Source organism: Tauraco erythrolophus, chromosome 5 (genome assembly GCF_009769465.1).
Source record: "Tauraco erythrolophus isolate bTauEry1 chromosome 5, bTauEry1.pri, whole genome shotgun sequence".
Lineage (NCBI taxonomy): Eukaryota > Metazoa > Chordata > Aves > Musophagiformes > Musophagidae > Tauraco > Tauraco erythrolophus.
In genome coordinates, this window is record NC_141469.1 from 27,221,422 (window position 1) to 27,244,979 (window position 23,558).

Here is a 23,558-nt window from a genome sequence, read left to right on the forward strand (position 1 = left end):
CAGTGTTGCTGTTTGTTAAGATACTGCAAGGGACACAAAATGTGTTTGGTTGCCTGGAATCTTTCTGAGCATTTGTATCTAATCCCTGCATACAGCACAGCCCCTGTGGGTGGGTGAAATAGGTTCAGGGCTGACTGTTTCCAGCGAAGCTTTTCGAAGCCAGTGCGAAGCCTCTGTGAAATCTGAATCTTCTCACTCAGTAGCTGCTTTTCTGAAGTCTGCATTGTGCTTCAGGTTTTGCTAAGGTATGGTACAGCAGGCATGATGAATAGCAGGCAAATTGTCTTCGGTCACTGCTTCGGAAATCAAGATGTGTGCTGGCTCACCTCATTCTTTCGCAAATACCTTCTTGAGCTACGGGAAGTGCGATGGTACACCATATCCCAGAGTGTTAATTTTTAATGTCCTATGCACATAATGGACTCAGCTGTAATTATGAGTCCCACGGCACACAATCACTACTGGCAGGATGGAAAAGACGACTGCAGGTCCGTGTGGCTCCACAATTAGGGACTGAAACGTTGATTATTTCCATTCCCAAGAGCAGCAGAAACAGCTGTATGAATTTAAAGCAAAAGCTCCAGTGGAAAGAGGGGTAGTTGCAAGCCAATAAACATTCCCCTGCAGTCTATTAAATTCAGACTTTGCAGCATCATCCTACTGCATTGAATAAAACTGACTGAAACCTGGGCAGGGCAAAGTGGTTTTGACAAGCCTATGCTTATGTCCAGAAAAATCGAAGTGAATAAGCAGCTAGGCAGTGATGCAGAGAGGAGTTAGTATGAAAAATTCTCAACCTTTTTTCCCAGTAGTGCTATTTTTACCTCACGGATCCTTATTTCTTTCTTACGTGAAATCTTGAAGCTGACAGCAATCCTTTCAGACGTGAAAATGAAAGGAAACTGTCTGAAAGAACAGTAGAGCTGGGATTTTTGGGCCTGATCCTATTGGCATATCTTGGTGGGCAAATTCCTCCTCCTTTGATGAGCCCAAATCGACTTTACCGAACAGTGCAGGGCTCTTCCCTTTAACAGGTTTCATATAAGATACGGCCCCAGCATTCAAACCTTTGTGCCGGTAGAGCTTGGATGCTGCTTTATCCTCTTCCAGCTTTTCAGAGTATTGAATAGAGCTGGAAGGGGTTTTAGACAAATGATTCTCATTTTGTCCTGCCTCTGAGAGCAATACTCTTATATTCCTGGTGTCACAGTAGATTATTTTGAAATCAGGTTTTTAATTTCCTTTTAAAAGTGTGGTGGCCGTTTTTATTTTTTTGTTTGTTTTTTGTGTGTAACTCATAAGGTACACCTATGGAAACCATTGCAAAAGGAAAGTCAACCTGAATCCCTGCTCTTCATTCATGTCACTGGCAATAGTTTCTTTGAATTCAGTGATGCAAAATCACTTGTGTGCTGTATTTCATGCACTCAAGCTTAAATCAAATCATGACAATTTTTACTAGTGCAAGAAACACATTTAACAGACAGGAAAAAAAAATCTTTCTCTGTGACAGGAAATCAATTTAATCCATTTGTTGTTTGTTTGTTTTTTTCCAGGCTTATATTTGGCACTCTTTACCCTGCATATTATTCTTACAAAGCCGTGAAATCAAAGGACATCAAAGAATATGTGAGTAATGAGGTTTGTGGCTGTGCTGCAGGGTTTGTTTTCTAAGATTGCTCCTCACCACATTGTAAAGGTGTTGCCTGTATTCTGGTAAAGCTCATAAACCAATACAAGGGGAAGACTGGCCTGAAGATGGACTGACTGCTGGGCACGAGTCTCAAATAAGGAGACTTGGGTTTGTGCTTCTGGCTCCTCTGCAGAGTTGATGTGCTCTTTGACAAGCGTATGCTGTTTCTCTGGTGGTGCGAGCTATCTGCGGCTGACTTAAAAGGTGTTTGGCATCCAGAGCTTTGCGTGTTTGCCTTTGTTTCTGAGGAGCAGCATAAATCAAAGCTTTTCAAAAAAGCCTTGAAGCTTTAGCTGCTCATTCAAAACAAGGATCAGAGAAGGCAACTCAAAGCACGTATGACTGAATCCTCAGATAGAAGCATTCTTCCTTGTGGAGCGACCTATTTACAGGCAGGTCTGGCAACTTTTTTGCTGAAAAATGTTCCCTGGGCCCCAGTTTCTAAAGGCCATCAGGGAAAGTGAAGTGTGGGAGAATCAAAACCACTTGGATGCTGTTGGAATCCTGTAGGATTTGCTCACAACCTGAGCTCTGTTAACTTCACTGAACCCAGGTCAGCCTTCAGATCTTGACTCTTCAATCCTCTCAAGATCCCAGGAATAACAAGCCTATTTTCTTCTCTGGGTAACAGCATAGATGGCTATCCCATTAAGTCCTTAGCACAAGCTCAAACTGGGACTCACTGTGGCTGCTGAGATTTTTCCTATCAGTCCCCTTTTCAGGTAATGATTTCAGATATTTTGAGAGTCGTGTTACAGAACACATCAGATATTTGAGGCAATATGTCCATGTAGCCCTTGCACAGCGGTGCTTCAGAAGGTTTGTACACCCTTTGCTTGGAAATGCTAAAGATGTGCGCTAGCATCCCCAAGCAGTGTCTGCCACTGATACTTCACGTTTCCATAGTCCCTTTCAGGAAGGTACTTTGCTGAAGGGTTCAATTCCTGTTGGAAATTCAATTGCAAAAGAGGAACTTGCATCAGACACTTGGGTTAAGTGGGAACAGCTGATCTAAGACCTGGTCTGCACTTAAAATTGTTTTTCAGTTTAACATTTCAGTTGTGGCAATATGTCCATTAGTGGTCTAAATAAAAAAAAAAAAATAGTAATTTACATTGACACAGTACAAACCTTCATCTACTAGTCAAAACTTCTGTTACTGTAGTTTATTTTCATTCTTATTCTGCTTGGTAATAGTCATTTTGATAAATGGTGTTTTAGGCTGATCCAAGCCCATCAGCACCAGATTTTGGGTTGTGTTTAAAAGTTTTGCTGGCAGTAATGTCTAAGTGGCAGAACTGTGCTGCCAGTGAGGCTGTGAAGGAGCTGCAGTTATGTAAAAAGTCTGGCAGAAGCTGCCCTGGGAAGACAATGCTTTCAGGCATTTCGCAGTGCCATTCTGCTGCTGTGACACTACATCTGAATATACATATAAATCCCAGAGACGTGGTTATATAGCTGGGTGACAGGTGCTCAGGGAATAATTTCAGTACCTGCAGGGAGATGGAGAGAGACTACAGATACTGTCCCCGGTGCAAGAGGGAGAAGGTGAAGCAAGCCATTTCAGAGCTGGTGAGATCCAGATTTATTGCCATCTCTATCCTCCCTTCCCTAGAGCAGCACTTGGTGTAGGTATCCCTCTTGTACTGCCTTCTTTTCAGCCTTCCTTTATTCTATTGCAATTATCCCAGCCTTAGGTAACATGGTCTAATTCTCTAATTCTTGGATTTTCATGGATTTTACTTCCTTAAGCTTTCTAACATTTCAGCAAAACTGCTTAGGGATCTCCATTTTCAAATATAGCAAATTAGACAACAATTTTCAGTTAAATTAACAACTTTTGTCTTACCATCTCTTTTCCTTTGGAGAGACAGATTCTTAAAGCTGTTTGAACGGTAAGTTTTATGATTTTACAATGGGGAAAAAAAAACCAATGGGGAATGAAAGGTTTGTGTCTCATCTCCAGTACTTGAAAATTATTCCTTACATCATCTCTGTGGTGACAATGCTGAAGAGGAGCACCACATCACAAATACATTGTCTGTTTCCAGCCCAAGAAGAACCAAGAACCAATACTGCATACATTGGAATAGTTGAGCTGTGCTTTTAAATGCCATTTAGTGCTCAGTGGCAAAAATCCCCCGGTTCCTGAATTACTCGAGATAACAGTTTCCCTGACCAAGTCACAGTCTCCAAAGTCTCCTTCTGTGTCTGTGACTATCACTGCAATGGAGACTGCCCATAAATCACCCACCAAGCAGTCCACCCCACAGTGGAGTTACCATAGTTGAACACAGTGACGGCACAGCACGTGCTTTCACTGCCAACATGGTGTAAAATGCTCTCACTGTGGTGGGTTGTCCCTGGGTGGATGCCAAGGGCCCACCAAAGCTGCTCTGTCACTCCCTTCCTCAGCTGGACAAGGGAGAGAAAGTATAACAAAAGGTTTGTGGGTTGAGATACAGACAGAGATCATTCACGAATTACTGTCATGGACAAAACAGACTTGACTTGGGGAAAGAATTAATTTATTACCAATCAAATCAGAGTAGGATAACGAGAAAATAAAAACTAAATCTCAAAACATCTTCCCCCTCCCCTCCCTTCTTCTTGGGCTCAGCTTCACTCCTGACTTCTCTACGTCCTCCCGCGCAGTGGTGCAGGGGGACGGGGAATGGGGGTTGCAGTCAGGTTGTTGCACATTTCTGCTGCTCCTTCCTCCTCAGGGGCAGGACTCCTCACACTCTTCCCCTGCTCCAGCGTGGGGTTCCTCCCATGGGAGACAGTTCTCCATGGACTTCTCCAATGTGAGTCCTTCCCACAGGCTGCAGTTCTTCACAAACTGCTCCAATGTGGGTCCTTTCCACAAGGTGTAGTCCTTCAGGAACAGACTGCTCCAGCGTGGGTACTCCATGGTGTCACAAGTCCTACTAGCAAACCTGCTCCAGTGTGAGATCCTTTCTCCACGAGTCCACAGGTCCTGCCAGGAGCCTGCTCCAGCACAGACTTCCCATGGGGTCGCAGCCTCCTTCGGGTGCATCCACTTGCTCTGGTGTGGGGTCCTCCATGGGCTGGGAGTGGATCTCTGCTCCACCATGGACCTCCATGGGCTGCAGAGGCACAACCTGCCTCACGATGGTCTTCACCATGGGCTGCAGGGGATTTAAGCTAAGTGACTTGCCCTTGCATCTGCAAAGGCCTCAGGGTGTGGATGTGAGGAGGCATTGCCACTCAACTGATGCATGCTAATTCAATAAGTTGCAGTGAGTTAATTGTGCTCCTGAGCCCTGGATCATGGGATGGGCAGTTACCTCTTTATCTCTTCCTGGCTAGTTGCCACTGCCTGTAGATATTATGTAAATAATTACATTTTGTCTTAATTACAGTTTGGCCAACATCTTAGTGTTAGCTTTTGCTATTAAGATGAGCCAAAGGAGATTTTTAATACCCTGTGATAGGGCTGTGGTCCTCCACTGGCCAGTGGAGCTTTCTCTGTAGGGACGGAGTCAGACTGCTCTTCTTTTCATGAGACCAGTCCTAAGGCCACAGTCTTCCTTCCCAAGAGCTTGTGTGGAAATCTGACATGTGTTATGTGCTGAGGTGGGGGAGCTCTGGCATCTTCAAGTCCATAGTAATTGTTAAATACAAAGGAGGTGGAAAAATAACTTTTTTTTTTTTTCTATGAGAGTTATTCTGTACACTTGTGCCTGTAACAGATAGTTGAAGGCCCTTGAGGAAAAATGACCCAGCTACTGTTTTTGTTTACCAGGTCAAATGGATGATGTACTGGATCATATTCGCGCTCTTCACGACAGCAGAGACGTTCACGGATATCTTTCTTTGCTGGTAAGCACCAGATGGGAGAGGGTCTTTGGTGTGAGATGGAAAGAAAATGGAAATGTTTACAAGAGGGGAAAAAAGGGCACAAAGGTACACTGCCTCCTGAACACAGGGTTAGCAGCTTTGGGTGCATAGAGGTGTTTTGTCTGGAGGAGCCATGCTTCCTTTCTCAGTGCTGTCATAGGAAAAGCAAGAAAGAAGATGGAACTGCTCAGCGGTATCTCATTAGTGAGAAATCATTACAGGAGTCTCAGTCCCCTGCCTGCCAGAGAGAGGTGCAGCTCACTGCTGAGTTGGATGCTTGCAGAGATCCTCACATAAACAACAGTAGCTTTAGCTGCAGGCATAGTTCTAGACTTGTCTAGCTGTGTCCTACAGTAAATACACGGACTCTAGGGATCTGGCGGAAACAGCCCTGCAGCACAGGACTTTGATTATAGATTGCCGTGTGGGTTGTTGTTCCTGGGATGTTTTGCCAGGCCTATTCCTGAGTAGCCTGGGTTTATGGTTTGATGGAGGTTGGTGACAGTCCATGCTAATGGGGGCTCTCTGGTGCCAGTGGAAGAATTCCTGGTGACCTCTGCAAGGAAGAGAGCACATAAATGTCCAGTTATCAGATTCAGTTCTTTAAATTTGGATGCTCAAGTTTGGAAATGTTTGTTGCTCGATTGCCCTTTTTAGTAAGGGCTTGCTAGTGGAAACCAGTGAGATCAGAAGACTTGAGGATGAAAACTTAACTGTAGTGCATGGCCCTCACCTAAAGCCTGTTCCTGTGTAGCACTGCATGCCTCTAGTGAGTCCCCCAGACATGGGAGTTGGGGGTACTTGGCAACATGTCAGATCTGTTGAAAAGGAGATAAAAGACATTATTGTCTCTCTATCTAATTTACATGCAGATCTACCTCCACTGTGTTCATGTGAAGCTTTGTGTTTTTGGAGGATGTATTATGTGCTTCTCTCAGTTAGGAATGACAAAGGGCTTGTCCAGCCTGTGAAATCAAGTATGCTGTAGAGATCCTCAGTAAGGGGGAAGACCAACCTGGCAAATCCACGCTCAGAGTAGAGCGTTGCAGAGGCACATTGGGTCAGACTTGGATGCTGTATGGTCCAGCTGGCTCAGTGACAGTGCTGTGCTGGCACAGCAGGAGTCTGTCTGGGTCCAGCTGGACTGGTGCACAGCCATCACAGGGTCTCTGTGCTGCTCTCGCTTGCCCCTGCATTGGTTTGTCCCACTGCTGAGAGCAACATGCTTGCCAGCATGAGGATGCTGCTAGCTGGCCACCCTTGAGCTCTAGGCTTTGTCCTTCAGAGAAGAGTCTAGATAATGTAATCTCAAGAAGTCCCTGGCTTGTTGTTACAGCTAAAGCACGTCCTGTTTGTGTCCTGTGTGTTTTGCAGTGCTGCATGAAAGCCACAGTGTGGGTCTGCACCTTCATGTTGCGTGTTGCTTGGACAACAAAGGTTCTCGTATTTCAGTTTCAGTCAAATAAGTGTTACCTTAAAAGCAGAAAGGCAGAGAGATGAAAGATGCATAAATATATTGATGCAATACTGATTTGCTGATTTGCTCTTTGCTCCCTCATAATGACCGAGGATGCTATAAAGGCAGCATCTGTGCTCTTTGCATGTAGAAAGCTCCTCAGCTCCTCTTGCCACACAGCAGAGTGTCTTCCAGACCATTAAATAATAGCTCTGATACCCAAGTAAAGATTTACCCGCATGCCTAGTTGAGATGTGTGCAAAGGTGAGCCAATGTGTTCTGGTCTTCGGATTCTTTGGTAAGCAAAAAGATGCTTCTGTGCTGAGCATCTCTAATTATGGGCAGTGGTTAAATTGGGAGCAGACCTTAACAGCTCTTTTTCTTCTAGGTTTCCATTCTACTATGAGCTCAAAATAGCTTTTGTAGCTTGGCTGCTGTCTCCATACACAAAAGGCTCCAGCCTCCTGTACAGGAAATTCGTTCATCCAACGCTGTCTTCAAAAGAAAAGGTAATCACAGGTGCCTGGGTCCTTTCTGGGTGGAGCAGATCTACACCGTGTTTACTCCAGCCTTCATATCACTCATTTTCATTGAAAGACTGGGAGTTGCTGATTCTCTTCCTCTGTCATTTGATCATCTCCTTTTGGTTGGTGTTTTTGTTCTTTGTGGTTTTTGTGTTTTTAAATCCTGGCATCTGTTCAGCATGCTAATACGTATTAACTCATCTTTGTGCACTTGAGAAGTTGGGAAGGAGGGGCATAAAAATACCTCCTGAGCTGCTTTGCACGTACCGGCTGAATATAGCTGGAGTGCTATGTTGTGGCTGGATGTAACAATTAGAGAAATAGGGTCTGGCAGCCAGGGCTCCCTAATTTTGTTTCCAGGTCTGCCTAAAGAATTGTGCTGCAATGAGACAAATCACTCACCCTGTCTGAAAGGGGCTTAGTAAGCACTTGCCTGGCTGGGAGATGTATAGCATGCTGAAGTAAGGCATGTAGCATGTCGAGGTCCTGGGTTTAGAAATGTCTTGCTCAAATTCGTGATGCTAATTTTGGGGGAGGGCATTACAGCTTGGATCATTTGCCTGCCTAGGAGATTCCTGTGGCTGTGAATGGGACATTGTCAGGCAGATCCATTTGGCTCCGGTGGTTGCATGGGCCAAGAATAGCTATCAGTCACATATCAACATGCAAACTACTAAGAAGTGAATAACTGTTTCCCACATTGGCGACTTGTGGACGTGAAAGGTCTCTGTTTAGCCACAGGCAGTGCATGAACAGTTGTGTCTCAGTTCTGTCCAAGAAGGACAGTGTGGATCAGTCCCCTGTCTCTCTGCTTCCTGGGAACTTCTGCTTACACTTCTCACAAGTAGTGCTCGTGCGTTTTGGGTTGCCAGCTCTTACCTACTAGGAATAAGGAGAGAATCACTAAACAGCCAGCAGCCTCTAGCAGCCTCCAGTCCCTACTAACCCAGCATGTCCAGTAGCTGAGTACTAGAAGTCATTGTCATCCACTATCATCCAGATCCTTGTGTCTTGAGGGAGGGAGAGTGAGGGCAGGAACTTTCGTAACCATTTCACCGTATATTGAGCCACATCAAAGTCCAGAAGCTCTGGACCTACCAATTCTATGGGCATGTTGGAGCTGGACACTGCAGTGACGTTCAGAGATATCTCAGATGCTTCTGAGACCACCAGTCCTGGACCCCGGGCAGTACAGCTGCAGCTACCCAGTGTCATAATATTATTCTTTTTAACCTTAAGGCAATCCAATTTGTCTTTAGAGTCCATAGATTGCAAATGGCTCCTGACACACCCTGGTCCATTCTGCCCAGGTGGATGCATCTGTCTTGCTTCCAGGACCTATTGGTGGTGGTTGCACTGTGCAAGTCTATCCCAGCTTTGGGTCCCAATCTTCCACAGAATAAAGAAAGAGTCCCCAAAGCCTGCGATGGGCGTTATTGCTTCCCTGCAAACCTTTCCTCTTGGCAAATGTTGGCTGTGAACTTCTCTGCAGCCAAAGTGAAGGAAATGGAGGATGTCTGCCTCCATAAAGGATGACCTGGCCCTGCCAAGAGTTTGAGGCTAAGAGCACTCTGAACTTGTCCTTCTTGTCCTTTCTTTTTTGTTTTGTTTTGTTGTCTGCTGTGACAGGAGATCGATGACTGCCTCGTCCAGGCAAAAGACCGGAGCTACGATGCCCTTGTACACTTTGGGAAGCGGGGGCTGAACGTCGCAGCCACAGCAGCTGTCATGGCAGCTTCAAAGGTAAAGGTGTGGGTCAGGATGATGACATTTGCATCTCGTCTGTATTCATTGCCAACAGCAGCCACAATGTGGAGAGGGAGAGATGATGAGGGTAGGGATTCTCTCACTGATTTTGATCATGCCTCCCAGTCTCCCATTCACCAGCCACACAGGTGCCTCTTGGGATGAAGACAGTAAGTGTGGTGCCTAGTGAACCTGTAACAGGTTGGAAATGAAGAATTAAAACTAGAATCTACCACAGGCTTCTGTTGAATTTTATATTTTTCATCAGTATGCAGCTGGCAGTGTTAGCAATGCTGTTCATCACAGCTTGTGCTCTTCTTCCAGTACCTAAAGGGGGCCTATAAAGTAAGCTGGAAAGGGACTTTTACAAGGGCGTGTAGTGATAGGACAAGGAGAAATGGCTTTAAACTGAAAGAGGGGAGATCTAGATTAGATATAAGGAAGAAATTTTTTACAATGAGGGTGGTGAAACACTGGCACAGGTTGCCCAGAGAAGTTGTAGTTGCTTCATCCCTGGCAGTGTTCAAGGCCAGGTTGGATGAGGCTTTGAGCAACCTGGTGTAGTGGAAGGTGTCCCTGCCTGTGGCAGGAGGGTTGAAACTAGGTGATCTTAAAGGTCCCTTCTAACCCAAACCATTCTATGATTCTATGATTTTCACTGTCAAAATTGGACCATGCTTCCATGAAAGATGCTGAAGTTTAGTGAACATAGATAACACTCTGGCAGGGAAATATCTTCATTTTTTTGGTCAGTACCTTCTGCACTGAAGGGGAAGGCCCGCTGCACCCCAGTTTTTCAATTGTTATGCTGAATTGTTGAGAAGTCTGGAGGATCTAGTGACCTTTAATTTGGGTACTGACAGAAAACAGATGTGATCTGAAGTTCACAAAGGCTAAAAGTTCATCTGCAAGGCTTACACATAACATACCTGGTGTATAATTCTCTGGAGTCGTGTTTATGTAAGAGTCAATGGGATGTGGCATTAGTTGCTTTTGGAGAATGAGCAGATGTTGGATGAGTGGTCTCATCTGAGGAGGTGTATCCTGCACTCTGTTCCTGGCTTAGAGCCAGAAGCAGAAAATAGCTGTTATCACTGTTCTTTGCTTGCATAAAAGCTGTAAGGACTTTATACCTGCGTTTTGTGGTCTTGCTTTCTGGGCATGGGTTATCATGGCTGGCAGTAGATGTGCACAGTGACTATTCCCTTGTGTTTTGGGGACAAGACTTGTATGAAAGATATGGCTTTCATGCAGTCATATACAATGCCTCTTCCAAAAGGATAGTAGAAATATATGGGAAATGTGGGTACTAATATTAGGAAAAGCGTTTGAATGGGAGTTGAAGGAAATTATTTTCCTCCCTTAAATGCTTTTCTGAAGTCCTTGAAAACACCATTTTAGCGTGTCTTGGCCTTAACTTCTGTAAAAATGCGTAATACATCCTTAGGAGGCCAAGTACCATGAAGTCTATAAAGCATGTTGAATGCAAGGTATTAGAGAAGTGGGGAGCCCCTGGGATGTGCCATGCACACATAAGATCACAAGGATATGCAAAAGTTATATCCTGTTCCAAGGCAAAGCCAAAAATTGCCTCCTTTTTCCCTACCAAGCATTGTGCAGACTGTGGCTGTCAGGCCTGGCTCAGTTCTTCTGAACTGTTCCTCTTCAGTGGGGAGGCTCTGCTAACCCAGGGACTGCTGGCTAATTCAAACCTGGACTGAAACCTGGGATAAACATGGAGTTAAGGCAAAGCTGTGTGTTGTATGCCCAACGAAATAACATTTGCGTGATGCCTCCATGACACTTGACTCTTTTACTGCTGCTATGTGAGCCTGAAGAAGTCACACCATGGACATAAATAGGTTCTGGGAATGCCTGTTTTGCAGCACTGCCTTTGCTCTGAGCCCCTTCCTACAAGGTGCTGCAGACTCTCTGTGCTAGAGCTGTTTTTAGGACAGAGTGAAAAACTGTGTGTGAATCTCAAAAATCTGACTTCTCTTTGAGTAGCTCCTGAATATGAGAAGCTCAACAGCAGCCTAGACCCACAGTGCCAACTTGTTCATCTCAGGGCTGCAACAGTGTCTTCATCAGCTTGTCAACCTGGATGAACAGTCAGCGTCACAGTTTTTCTTCCCACTGTTCTGCTTTTCTGTTTTTTCCTTAATAATCTCACTGTCTTTAGTTTGGCTCCAGTGCCAGTGGTAAGCTTGGTAGAAGGGAGAAGAGTCTTCAGGGTACAAGGAAGCCATTGTTTTGCATGAGTTGATGAAGCTCCCCATTCAGTGCTGGAAGAAAGCAACTCTATGACTTGTGTAGTATTGTTGTATGGCACATCTGCCAGCCTAACTTGAGAGAAAACAGTTAAGTCATTGCAACCTGTAAATGGACCTATGTCTTTTCCTTGATAAGATTGAGAGGTTGTTATTGGATTGATTGATTAATTGATTTTTATAACAAAGCAAGGACTGTTCATGTCTTTGCTTCAATCTTGACATTTAAATTACTCTGAATATGTGAGGAAAAATAGGACTCCTTGCTTCCTTCACCACTTTGGCATGTGGCCTCCAGCAAGTTACTTGCTTCTGTGTGCCTCAGGGTGCAGATCCAAGAGACGGAGTGGGCTGATCTACAGCTCTCCTCCTCCAAAATGGTGTAATGCACCTGCTTCCAGTGGGTTACTGTGCACCAGCTCAAAGGGAATACTGTTTTTTGAGCCCACAAATGTGTCTCAAGTGCCTGAGCCAGCACAAGGGAGGGACAGAACTGCATTGTGAGGAGTATGGCCAGAGGAAAGGGAAGCAAGATCTTCCCGTCTTGGTAGTGGGAAGCAGACAGATTAGCTCTGCTGCTTGTGGGACCACACCCTTAATACATTCACAGGCCTCATAGTGTAATAGTCAGGAGCAGTTCAAGCACCTTCTGTCCCTGTCCTTCTTGGACTGAATTTGCTGTTTTTCAGGCAGGGAGGGTTGAACAGCTGTGACTTACAGCCTGATGTGTTGCAGTACAGAATTGCTGAGCTGGGTTCCTCAGGTATTCAGGATGTGAAGTGTGACAGGTCAGGCACGGACATGTCTCCGTTTAGCTGTCCCTGCTGCAGATGGAGCCATTTCCAAGAGAGGAGCGGTACAAGCAGGTATGGGTGGTAACAGCTTCTTCTGCCTTGGTTTTCAGCTTCTGTTAAACATATGTCAACACCCTTACTTGTTCACTTGAGGAGATATAACAGAGCTAGATTATCCTGCATGAGAGAAGTTTAAATGACTAATTATCTGGAAAACACTTTGAGCTGACAGATGCCAGACAAGACTGCGCTGCTGTCCTTGGGGGGAAGCTTCCAGGGAAGGCGGAAGGAGGATACTATTCATGAGGCTTATCCTGACTTTCCCAATGCCAAGGTTTAAGGGTATCCAGCTAGCCTGTGGTAAGTGTTGAGTGTAGGTGGGAAAGTGAGCCCTGAACAGGTTCATTGGGTTTCAACCTTTAACAGATCATTTTAAATTGGAACGTATAGATTTGACCGTATATTCAGAAGCACTGAGGTCCTGCAGCTCCCATGGAAAACGTGGCTTTTACCAACAAGTGAGTGTGAGGATCTGTTCTATTTCCTGCTTTGCTTGAATTAATGGGCAAGGAAAAAATGGTTTTGTATTAAGAAATGGACCCTCTGACTTTGCAAGTCAGCATCTTCTGGTGGCAAATACACAATGAGACGCTGGGCTGAAAGTGTGCTCTGTACAGACCTGTTTTCAGTAAATTAGCTTAAATCTAAAGACTCCTGTACTTGGAGATGTGTCTCCCACTGTGCGTAACCTTGTCCTCTCCTTTCTCTGTGAGCTGTGGTAACTGATTTTCTTGTGCTCCACAGGATCAGTCATGATTTTTCGTATTTCATGATAAGATCTTTGCGCAAGGCTCATCTCTTCATTCCTTTTATCCATTGGGCAGCATAATGCCGCTGGCTCTCTGATTACGATTATGGTTCGTGTGTGACAGGCTGCTACTTATGGATTTACCTGAGGCTAAAATGCTGCAAACTGCGCACAGCCACACCTTCCTTATCTCTGCTCCCCTGGCCTTTTCCCCTTTTTATCGTAAATAGCCTACAGTTTTTAGTTAGCCAAATGCAGACTTGTCTCCCTTCCCCTTCCTCCTGCTCCCTTCCCCTTCCTCCTGCTCCCTTCCCCTTCCTCCTGCTCCCTTCCCCTTCCTCCTGCTCCCTTCCCCTTCCTCCTGCTCCCTTCCCCTTCCTCCTGCTCCCTTCCCCTTCCTCCTGCTCCCTTCCCCTGCTCTGTTTTGTTTTGAAGCCACAGTTGTGCTAACACTGGCACAAACCTGTGCCAGTTCATTTTACAGGCTGATGAGCTGTCAGTGTCCCAAGTACCCTGAGTCTCCCCAGCTGGCTCGCTTGGGTGTTTTCTCTCTCTCCGGAGAGTCTATTTTTGATACTCTCTAAGCAGACAGAGCATTGGATATCTGGTCTTACTACCCCTGTTAGGTGCTCAAGACAGATCTTTTCCCTACCCCCAGCAGCTTGCGTCCCCACCAAGGCGCATAATCTCATTTGGAGCTCTGTAATCCTGTCCTCATTGCTTGGTCATTCTGTCACACGCTGTGGCTTCAAGTGGGTCAGTCCTAAGTGGCGGGATTAGATGACCGGGCAGTAAATCCTTCTGCTCTTTGTGTGTTTTCAGTTAGTTTCAACTAGTTCAGCCATTCCTGCTCCTGAAGGGCCCTGTGCACTGACCACCTCCTTCTTTCCAGCTCACCTCAGGGGAGGAGAAGAGAAGCAGAAGGGGAACCTGCGTTTGGGTCAGAGCAGAAGGGGAGCAGCAGCAAGGCTGTTACAGCCCTGGTGGTGGAGCAGGTGCAAGGCCTTGGCCAGGCAGTGGAGCTGTCAGATGGAGGCCTGGGTATAAGTGGGCTTTTCCTTGGCACCGCTCAGGGTTCTAATGTAAATGGCTGGGACACGTGTGTGGCTGCAGTGAGGAGAGGTACCCATGGCTTGGATGCAGCACCAGCCTCCTCCAGCACACTCGTATGTACTCCCTCACTGTCGCCATGCTCCCAGCACTTTCTCATCCTCTGCCTGTCACTCTGAGCATCCCACCACCTGCTGCCTTGCCCTATCTCCAACCCCCAACTCTTCTACTCTCTGCTTCTCTTCCCAAGACCTGGCCCAGCCCTGCCATTGCCTCCCCTGTCTCTACAACCCTCCCATTACCAGTTTTGTACTCTTCCCCAGCAATCTGACACTCTTCTTCAAGCTCCTGGGTTTCCTAGATCTTGTTTGCATATATCCTTATTCCTCACCCTGAACAAACTGATTCTGCCAAACAGGCCAATATCTTTCCCCATCCTCAAGACAGATCCTGCTCCCAGCCACTCAACCATCCCCAAACTACAGCCTGAACTCTGCTCTTCAAAGGAGAGCTGCAGAAAACGTCCCACAGCCAACAGATCATCATAACCCAGAGATTTCTGATAATGCATTTTCCCCTGCCCTTCTTCTGCCCTCCTGTGTGTAGGGCAGGGACTGTTTGCACTGCAGCTGGTTCTGTGGCCCATTGTGTGCCCCTTGGTCCAGCCTGCCTTTAGGAAGGGGAGCGGGGCACAGCGTGCTGCTGGCAAGTGGGCACAGTGCCTTGGCAGGAGATAATAAATGAGGTGGAGGGAACGGGCACGCATGACTGATGTTGATGAAAAGCCTGTTTGTGCCTAATAAGTCTGAGAAACAGTCCAGGAGCCTTTCATGCATGGAGAAATGTGGCTTGCGGTGCTGCCAGAGCTAGCAATCACCCTGGTTATCGCTTAAAAGAACCAGGCGTGCAGATGAGGGCGGGAGGGTTTCAGGATGTGCATCCACCACTTTATCACTCAGGAGTGCGGCATCAGCAATTCCTAAACTGCTTCAGCTCACAACCACCTGTCTGGTCTGGCATCGTCACTTCCATTTCCACCTTTGGGCTCACCGCTCCCTGGAGGGTCGCAGCTCTGCCACTTTATGGTCCCTTAGCCCAAGAAATGTAGTGAGAAGTTTCCCAGTGTGTTTGCTGGTTTTTAAACCAGGACACTGGAAGGGAAATGCTGGTGATGGTTTAGGTTTTATCCTCTCTAGTCAAACAGCATCTTCATTTATTCATTTCTAGTATCTGGCTGGTATATCCAGCGCAACTGCCTGAAAGTCAATGTTTAGATCCCTAATTTCCCATGAGAATTGAGACCTATTTACTATGGGAGTTTGGAGCAAAAACTTGTGCGTGAGAGAGATGCTGCCTTTTGCAGCATGACAGTGGAGAACTGTGCTTTTACTTGAATTGGGAAAGAGGGAGGCAGGAGGTGGGAGCATCCTTCCCTTTAAGATGCTGGATAAAGCCTCTTTGTAATGATTAGACCCCACTGCTTGGAGGGAGAGTGTTTCTTCGTTTATCAAATGTATCAGGACAGTTCTGACTGATCTGCTTAGTACTGTATCTGTAAAGGCCGCATTGTGTGCGCTGGTGTGTAACATGGCCAAGAGCTTCAGAAGTCAAGAGTGGTTCAGAGTACGCAGTTTGAGAAACCTGTGGGCACCTGTTAGTGTTATCTCAGAAGGGCTGAGCGTGCTGCTTTTGAAAGTAGCTTCCTTTAAAGGATTTCCGTTTGGGATCCAAAATCAAAGATCTCATGGCTGAGCTATGTTAAACCAATAAAGAGGAACAACGAATGGCTGCCTTGAAACATGCGGTAGAGTGCCACTGATCGCAGCATTTTGTGAGCAGTTCCTGTCATGGCGCGATATACCTTTCATTCTTAAGTCTTTGAGAATCTGTTTTTCCCAAATCAATAAAAACCCAAAGCTGTTTGTGCTATGATACAGGTAGCTGTTTCCAGTTTTGCTCTCTTGTTGGCTCTTTTATTGGTGTCTCCAAGAAGCAGACAATAGCCAGTGAAGGCACAGGACAGCAGAACCAAATAATAAATTGATACAGAGAGACCGGGCTGGGAGAGACAGTAACAAACAGTTCCCTGGAGAGGAAATGAACTGCCCAAACAAAGAGTGGATGAAATTAAGTTTCCACCATCAACATTAACGTCAGCTGGTTTCCCTTTGAGTCTTTAGTACTGACTGACATCTCCAAACCGAGTAGCTGTTCCAGACTAGATATGGCACGCAGGCCCTGGCCGTGAGGATATTGCATGTAGGATATTTGTGTTCATGTAGCGGCAGAAGCAATTTCCGCCTTCGCTCAGGCCTGTGCTCAGATCACAAAGCCGATGGTTTTGCTCTTGGCAGGGCCTGCCTGCAGCCAGACTTGATAACGCTTCTGCTTGCAGACTCCCACTCACTGCTGTGAGCGAGTCCCTAGCATTGCCCTACTTCTCAGAAGACCTGTCAGTCACCAGGACTAAAATGACTGCCACGTGTCCCTCACCTAATCCCGTGCCTAAATTAGCCATGAATGCACTCTATGCTTAATGATCTTAAGTCTGGATTACAGAGGTGGCCAGACACTGGGGGTTTCTCCAGTGGAAAGCATTGATCAAGTGCAAGGAGTGGATTGGCAGCCCGTTGTGTTTATAATTTGCTTTGCTCTTTAAACACACTTGCTAGGTAACACCCTGTCAGCTGGGGTTATGGAGTGGTTTCTCCATCTCTCTGGGAAAGCTGAGGAAGGGAGAACCTGCGTTCAAAGGTGTAGTCCACAGGTGGGTGTCCCTGCTTTTTTTGTGTATGTGAGTCCCTGCACATGGTGCCCAATGTCATGGTCATGTCTCGCCTCAGTTACTTATGCTTCAAATGGACCTTATTCTCAGAGCTTTTATGTGTGTTGCCACAATGGCTCTCTTTTTTCCCTTGCTAGGTCTCTCAGCTACTTCATTTACACTTGTATTTGGACCAGAAAAAAGGGCAGGTAATCTGCTGAGTGCTTATACTAAACCCTAACTAACGTTGGCTTCCCCGTTAGACTAGTTTGAACTGTTTTCAGCTGAGATTGATCTGAGGCCAGATGCTGTCTGCTCCGCTTTAGATCCTGCGTGCTGAGCTTTAAAAGCCTGACTTTGATCTCATCAGCAAAATGCCTTCCAAGTCCTCTGCTGGCAATCAGAGAGACTCCAGCAGCTAGGATGGAAAACTGATCTAACTCAAGTTGTTGCTACTGCATTGGCCAAGCTGCTGTGTTTGCTGTTGTTTTCTCGCTAATGGATAAAGGGAGCCTCTCTCCCAGTGCTGTGATCCCGTTAGGATGGTTGGAGTTGCAGTGAAGCTAGTGAGGCTGGGACTTGGCTGAGAAGTGAGGATGCATCTCTGCAAGCACTTTCTGATAGATGTGGTTGGGGAAGTCCTGCTGCCACCATAGCAAAACCTGACATCCCAGGAACACGCACTACACCTTGTAGTGAATACCTGCAGGATGGAGGCTGTAACATGCATGCAGACATGTCTGCTAGCGTGGAGGAGAACTGCTAACCAAAGTTACGGCAAAAAGAGAGAAGAACATTAACGGGTTTAGCGTTGTGCTGGAAGTGTGGTGAGTGTGACTTAGTCTTCCCTTGCCTGTCCATTAACTACTGATCCTAAGATGCAGAAGGCCAGAAAGTGATGTTTTGTATTAACATGGATTATATTGAAAGCTTGTCTTTTATGACTTGACGTTTTTTTGGTTCCTGATTTGTGTCACTTCACCGTGCTATGTTATGGTTTCCACAGCTGCAAAATGGAGTTTGTAGGTATTAGAGGTGTTTCGAAGCCTAAATAATGTCTACGGAATTCTTTCAGATTGTCAGACTGAAGGTATAATAGAATCTAGACACTGTTGTTTGTTCATATTTGGATCATATTTAATGAGACTTTGTTATATAAATTGCAGATTTTTAAATTATGTGCCTAATTTTTTTTTACCTAGAGCTTATGTAAAACTGCCTACTTATGTGGAGTATTTTTAATGAATATTTCCATTGGATGTAAACCCAGTTTTTCCAGACTCCTAAATCCATCTCCATCTAAACAGTTTAACCTCTGCATTCACATTTGAAGTAAATTATAGAGAGGCAAAGTAATGAAGACAATTGCAGCTATTTCTGATGGAGTCCCTTTTAAAGTGCCTGACACAATAATAACTTCAAGTTTTGTGGAAAGGATCGAGATTTCTGATCCTTCCAAGCAGCTATTGGTTGCATCAGTGTTAGCGCTCTGGGCCCACAGAAGTGAAAGTTCATTTCTGGAGATAATGATATCTGCAACATTTAGAGGAAGGTAGCATGCAGGTTAGTGGGCTATGAAAGCTCGGTATTTTTATACCGTTTGTCCCACTCTTTAAAGCAAAAACAAGGAGAGAATGTGTTCGATGTGGGGAAGTGAGGTTTGCCTATACTACAGTTGCAATTTTGACCAAAGCAGGTAGAGATGCACCTAGATTAGTTTTAGATTAATTACTATGCCACATAGATGGGAGTTTCACTTCCCTTAGAAGAACAGATGAGCTTCTGCAACTTAAATGTCCGTGTCTTGATGGACGGCGCCCTAATTCCATTGGTAGTGTCATGAATCTAAATAAGGTTGATACCAAGTGATAGCAGTTACTGAGGGGTGGTATTACTGTGTCCTTTTAAGTATTTGTCTTTTGTAGCTCAGTAGCACTGAGATCTGCCCTAGCCTGGCGCTTCTCTGCCCCTATAAAGAGAACTGTCCCATGTATGGACCTAGAGAGGCTGATGGGTCCTGGGAGAAGAAGAGGTGAAGGAAGCCTGGAGAGATTCGCTTTCAGCTTGTGCTGTACCTTCACCTATGGGGTGAATTTCCTAGGAACAAGAAGATCAGGTGAATTTGGAAGCAGGTACACTATAGTGAGCAGGGAACAGAGAGACACCTGCTCCCACTTGTTGCCACCAAAACTTCACCCTCTAGCAAAATCACTGTCTACTGGATCAGAAATGCCATGCTTACAGGGACAGTCTGTGTCCTAGGAGAAGGTGGATGAGGTAGAAGTTGAGTCTAGGCAGGCAATCTTGTGCCCAGGGAGAGTAAGGCTCCATCTTCCAGCACCACTTCCTGCTTGTGTCCTCTTCCAGGGGATGAATACCGCAACACGTAGGTCCCACACTGCCAGCACAATCCTCCTGACAGGGCAGTTGGTGTTCAGTGAGGGGATAGAGAGAGGTGGTGTCGTCCATAGTCTCACAGCCCTCCCAGTCCCCATTTTCAAAAAGTTGTATAATCCCTCCATGCTGTTTTGCTGTTGACGCAGTGTAATGTCGTTATCACAGCGACTGTCATGATATTACTGCTGTCATGCTCTCTAGGATAAAACTAGCTCAGATTTGTGTGGACACGCTGCAAACATGTCCTTGGCCTACAGCATAGACATAGCTTCAGGACCTGGATCTTCTCTTTGTGTAGACACATGGTGTGCTGAAATTCCTGGGACATCTCCCATGTCTGTGGCAGTTGGAAGAGCATCTGTATGATCACAGCCAAGATGGTAAACAAAAATCCCCAACACAGCTGCTCTTCATCTTCCACATGATTGTTTTAACCAAACACAGTCCAACATGCGATGTTGTGCTAAATCTATTCTGTTGTGAAATAAAGCTATTAACTTGTTTTTTCCTTTTTTAATAAATGATAAATCTTATTGTGGAATAATAAGTGTTACAGCTGGATAAAGTCTTTATTGCTAAAACATAACTACAGCAGTGCAAACCTTTACAATGCTGGCTTTTCAAATGTTTGTGATTTCATATACAGCAGCTGCTTATCTGACAGAGAAATTAAGGTTGGTAACAACATTTTCCATTTTCCTCTGAAACCATCCTAATTCTGTTGTAATAATTCTGTCGTGTTTCTGTTTAGGTTCAGGTAGAGTTGTGGTAACTGGGAAATAATTGTGAGAGTTATATTGTGCCCTAGGAGCAATTAAATCAAGTCTATCCCTACAAAGACCAAAGGTGCAAAAATTTGAAAGAAAATAAACGGAAGGGAAGTCAGCAGACTTTCACATGTGTTCAGTGTCCTCACTCAGCCCGAGCCTTTGCTGTTCCTGCCATTTGTGAGGTTTGAACAACCTGTTTCATTGAATGGTAGGAACGGTCATATTTTGCTCTTTACGTGATGAGCAAACTTTATCTTTGCTGTTATAAACTCAGGTGAAATTAAAGCAAAGATCAAGAAAAGACAATTCTATAATTTTTTTTCCTGGATGAAGTCGAATTTTTTTAGCACGGCTGCTGTGACACTGTGTTTAGAGGCTGTGGTTGTACATATTATATGCTAATGTAACGGACCCACAGATGACAGGCACATATCAGGCCCTTCTTTCAAAGCTGCCTCTGGGGCCTTTGATCTTTATATGCTGCTACGTCACAAGTTGCAATGCAAAAATATTGACCTTATCTTCTTCATTTTCAATGCAAAAGGGTGCGTTAGTGTCATCTTCCCTGCCAGGTTGGTCTCACGCATGAATCTTCTCTGTAATCTGACTCGTGCCCACATACATAAATCTCTGGCTGGAATGAAATGGTGTTTGGGTTAGCTGGCTGAGCAGAGCAGCCAGAGGGAGGGTAAGAGCTTGAGCATTGCTGACACTTGAGCTGGTGATGCGGGAGGAATACAGCGCTCGGGTTACAACAGCTCATCAATTGCTGACGCTCCGGCTTTGCTGGTCCACTCGTTCAGCAACAGCAAAATATTATTTAGTGGTCTGATTGCTCTCAGCTTGCTCTTGCTAGGGATCTGTCTGTCGTAGTCAGACTGCAGGGTAGGATGTCTTGTGTTAGCTTTAAACCAGGTACTGAGAATAGGGTGGCTGTGCAGGAGTGTAGTGCGAGCTACAAAACCCATCCAGAACTGTACTGCAGAGAGCTCTGGACAGCTGAGATCACACCCAGCTAACCAGCCAGGCAAGGAAATTCCAGTATACCAGCCCAGTGACAGTTGCAGCTGTAAACTACAGAGTACGTGTATCTTAAGCTGCCTAAGAGAAATAGCTGGAGATGCTTCTCAGAGTGAGACCATATGCGAAGACTCGCTTAGCCACTGGCAGGAGCAGCCAAAATTCAGTCCTCAACTCTTGTGACAGATTGGAGAGTGAGATGGCAGAGGTGAGATTTTAACAAAACATCAGCTCTAGACACTCCACTGCCAAAAATCAGCATATAAAATCAGCAAAATAAAATGTCTTGGTATACAAGTGAAAAAGCTCCATCCGTTTAAAATACTTTGAAAAGTGGAACAGGCTAATGAGAAAGAGCAAAGTAAGTCTGCAGGAAGAACATAGTGGGTGCGTGGAGACTTCTCTGTGAGTCTGCAGAAAAGCTAAATGAAAAATATTACCAAACACAGCATGCACAGAGAGATCTTGAGAAACCAAAGGTTCAGTAAAATGAAGGGAAAAAAATCCCAGTGCAGTTTCCTGGCTCCAGCAGGTAACTCTGCCCTACAAAGGACAGTTCCATTTTCTTTTTCTTAAATCATGCATATTTCAACTGATGATACCTTGGGACAGCACTGAAGAAGTTATCATCATGTGCTGTTTGCTTCTTGCCGATGCAGAAAAGGGCTTTTGTCCAGGATGTATGGCCTGCCTGTGGTTAAATTGATGTGCTGTGGAGTTGAGAAGGAAACTTGAACCCATTTTTCTTATATGAAGAGCTTCAGGCTGAAAAGCTGGGAGACTGCTGATCGAGCAGTTTTCTTGAATGTAAAAAGTGCAGGCTGTCACAGTGACTGTAGTTAATAAGCACCTGATGCCTTGTCTATTTACAGTCCCTAAAAGTGAGATGCAGTGGAATTTTTATGGAGTACAAGCACTGATTTTCCATTACTGTGCATGCGAAATTTCTGAAATGATGTTGGAAAATCAGTACTCGTAGGTAAATTAATGCATTCCTTTCCCAACGTATCAACGCGGGTGAGCCGGGGGACAGGCAGAGTTGCCTAACTGCTTTAGCAAGGGATGTGTCCAGTCTTGCCTTTGATCGTAGACGATCAGGATGAGTCCCTTCTCCATGCCAGGCCAGCACCAGAGCGTACTCTCCACTGGCCCCTCACCTGCACCCTGACTTTGTGGGCGTGATACTCAAATCTGCAGCCCAGAAGGGAGCAGTGGTGTATTCTGGTCCAGACCCAACCTACAGCCCTCTGTCAGTGTTCAGGTTATGCTTCCACTTACGTACTGCTTTGACAAATACCAGTCTAAATGAAGGTGGTGAGTGAATTGCTACGATGTGCCTTATCTGCTTTGTTAAACAGGGTGATATTTACTGTTGTTGACCATCTTTCTGACTGCACCTCAGTTGAAGCATCCATTGAATTTTTCCTAATTTACACTAGCAGAAATAATTTTTCAGTCAGGCTCTATGTATTTATTTTAGTATTTTTTTCAAGACTATATGCTATGAAGTATTTTTCAGACCCTCCTCTCTCAACAAAATGTTAAAATCTAAATGTACTTTTGATCGTTTCTGCTATTTATATTCTGAATGTCACTTAATGTAACCAACAGAGAAGGATAGAGAGGTTCTGCATTGATAGTATTTTCTGGCATTCTTGCTTTATGGCAGTGGTGTAGTATGAGGGTTACAGAATTCAGAGTGAGTCATATACTCATAGTCAACTTTTTGATGGGAAGTAGTTTAAATAAAAAGTGTCTTCTAACCAACCCATTCTTTACAAAGAACAGCTATGTTCCTTTCACCAAGGAATATGTTTGTTGCCTGATTGAGAGCTAGTCTAAAAAGAAAGAAAAATATGATGCTAGTTTATTTCTTCCTTAAGTTGCATGAAAAAAGCACTGGAATATTTATTTGTATTTAACAATAACTTTTTATTACTTTAAAATTTCAGATTTTCTGAGCTCTGGAAATTCTGTGTATGGCTGGGAACAGTTGAGTGAATATCATCATAGATGATTAACTTTAAAAGAGTTATTTTGATGCAGACTACTTAATTGTGTTTCTGAAACCAAGCACCAATTTGACACAGATCCTAGTGAAGAAAAGTACCTTCTAGAAAGATACAATATCCTGCTCCTTTAGATGTGGCCAAGGCTGCCCTGAGCTCAAATGACTACATTGAAGAACGAGAGATGCTCACCATCAAAAGTTTGAATCATTAGACTTTGTACATAGAACCACTCCAAAACGAAGAGCAAAGAGAGGGAAACAATGCTTTTAACAACTCATTTTTGTCCTCTGTAGGTTACTGGACCAGGCAATTTTTTTCTCTTCCTATTGTACTGATGGATTTCAATGAGCTAGTGGGGAGAAAGGCTCGAAACGCACCGTAGAATCTAAC

The 23,558-nt window shown here is 45.0% G+C and overlaps 1 protein-coding gene across 1 annotated transcript in view; it reads left to right on the forward strand.

Annotated features, from left to right (window-relative positions):
* REEP1 (receptor accessory protein 1) overlaps positions 1–23,558 on the forward strand; it is a 52,872-nt gene that overhangs the window by 4,569 nt on the left and 24,745 nt on the right. The window contains exons 2-6 of the mRNA XM_086611332.1: positions 1,557–1,629; positions 5,463–5,539; positions 7,402–7,522; positions 9,167–9,286; positions 17,128–17,178. Of these exons, the coding sequence (XP_086467458.1) occupies positions 1,557–1,629; positions 5,463–5,539; positions 7,402–7,522; positions 9,167–9,286; positions 17,128–17,178 (442 nt within the window). The remainder of the gene's footprint in view (positions 1–1,556; positions 1,630–5,462; positions 5,540–7,401; positions 7,523–9,166; positions 9,287–17,127; positions 17,179–23,558) is intronic.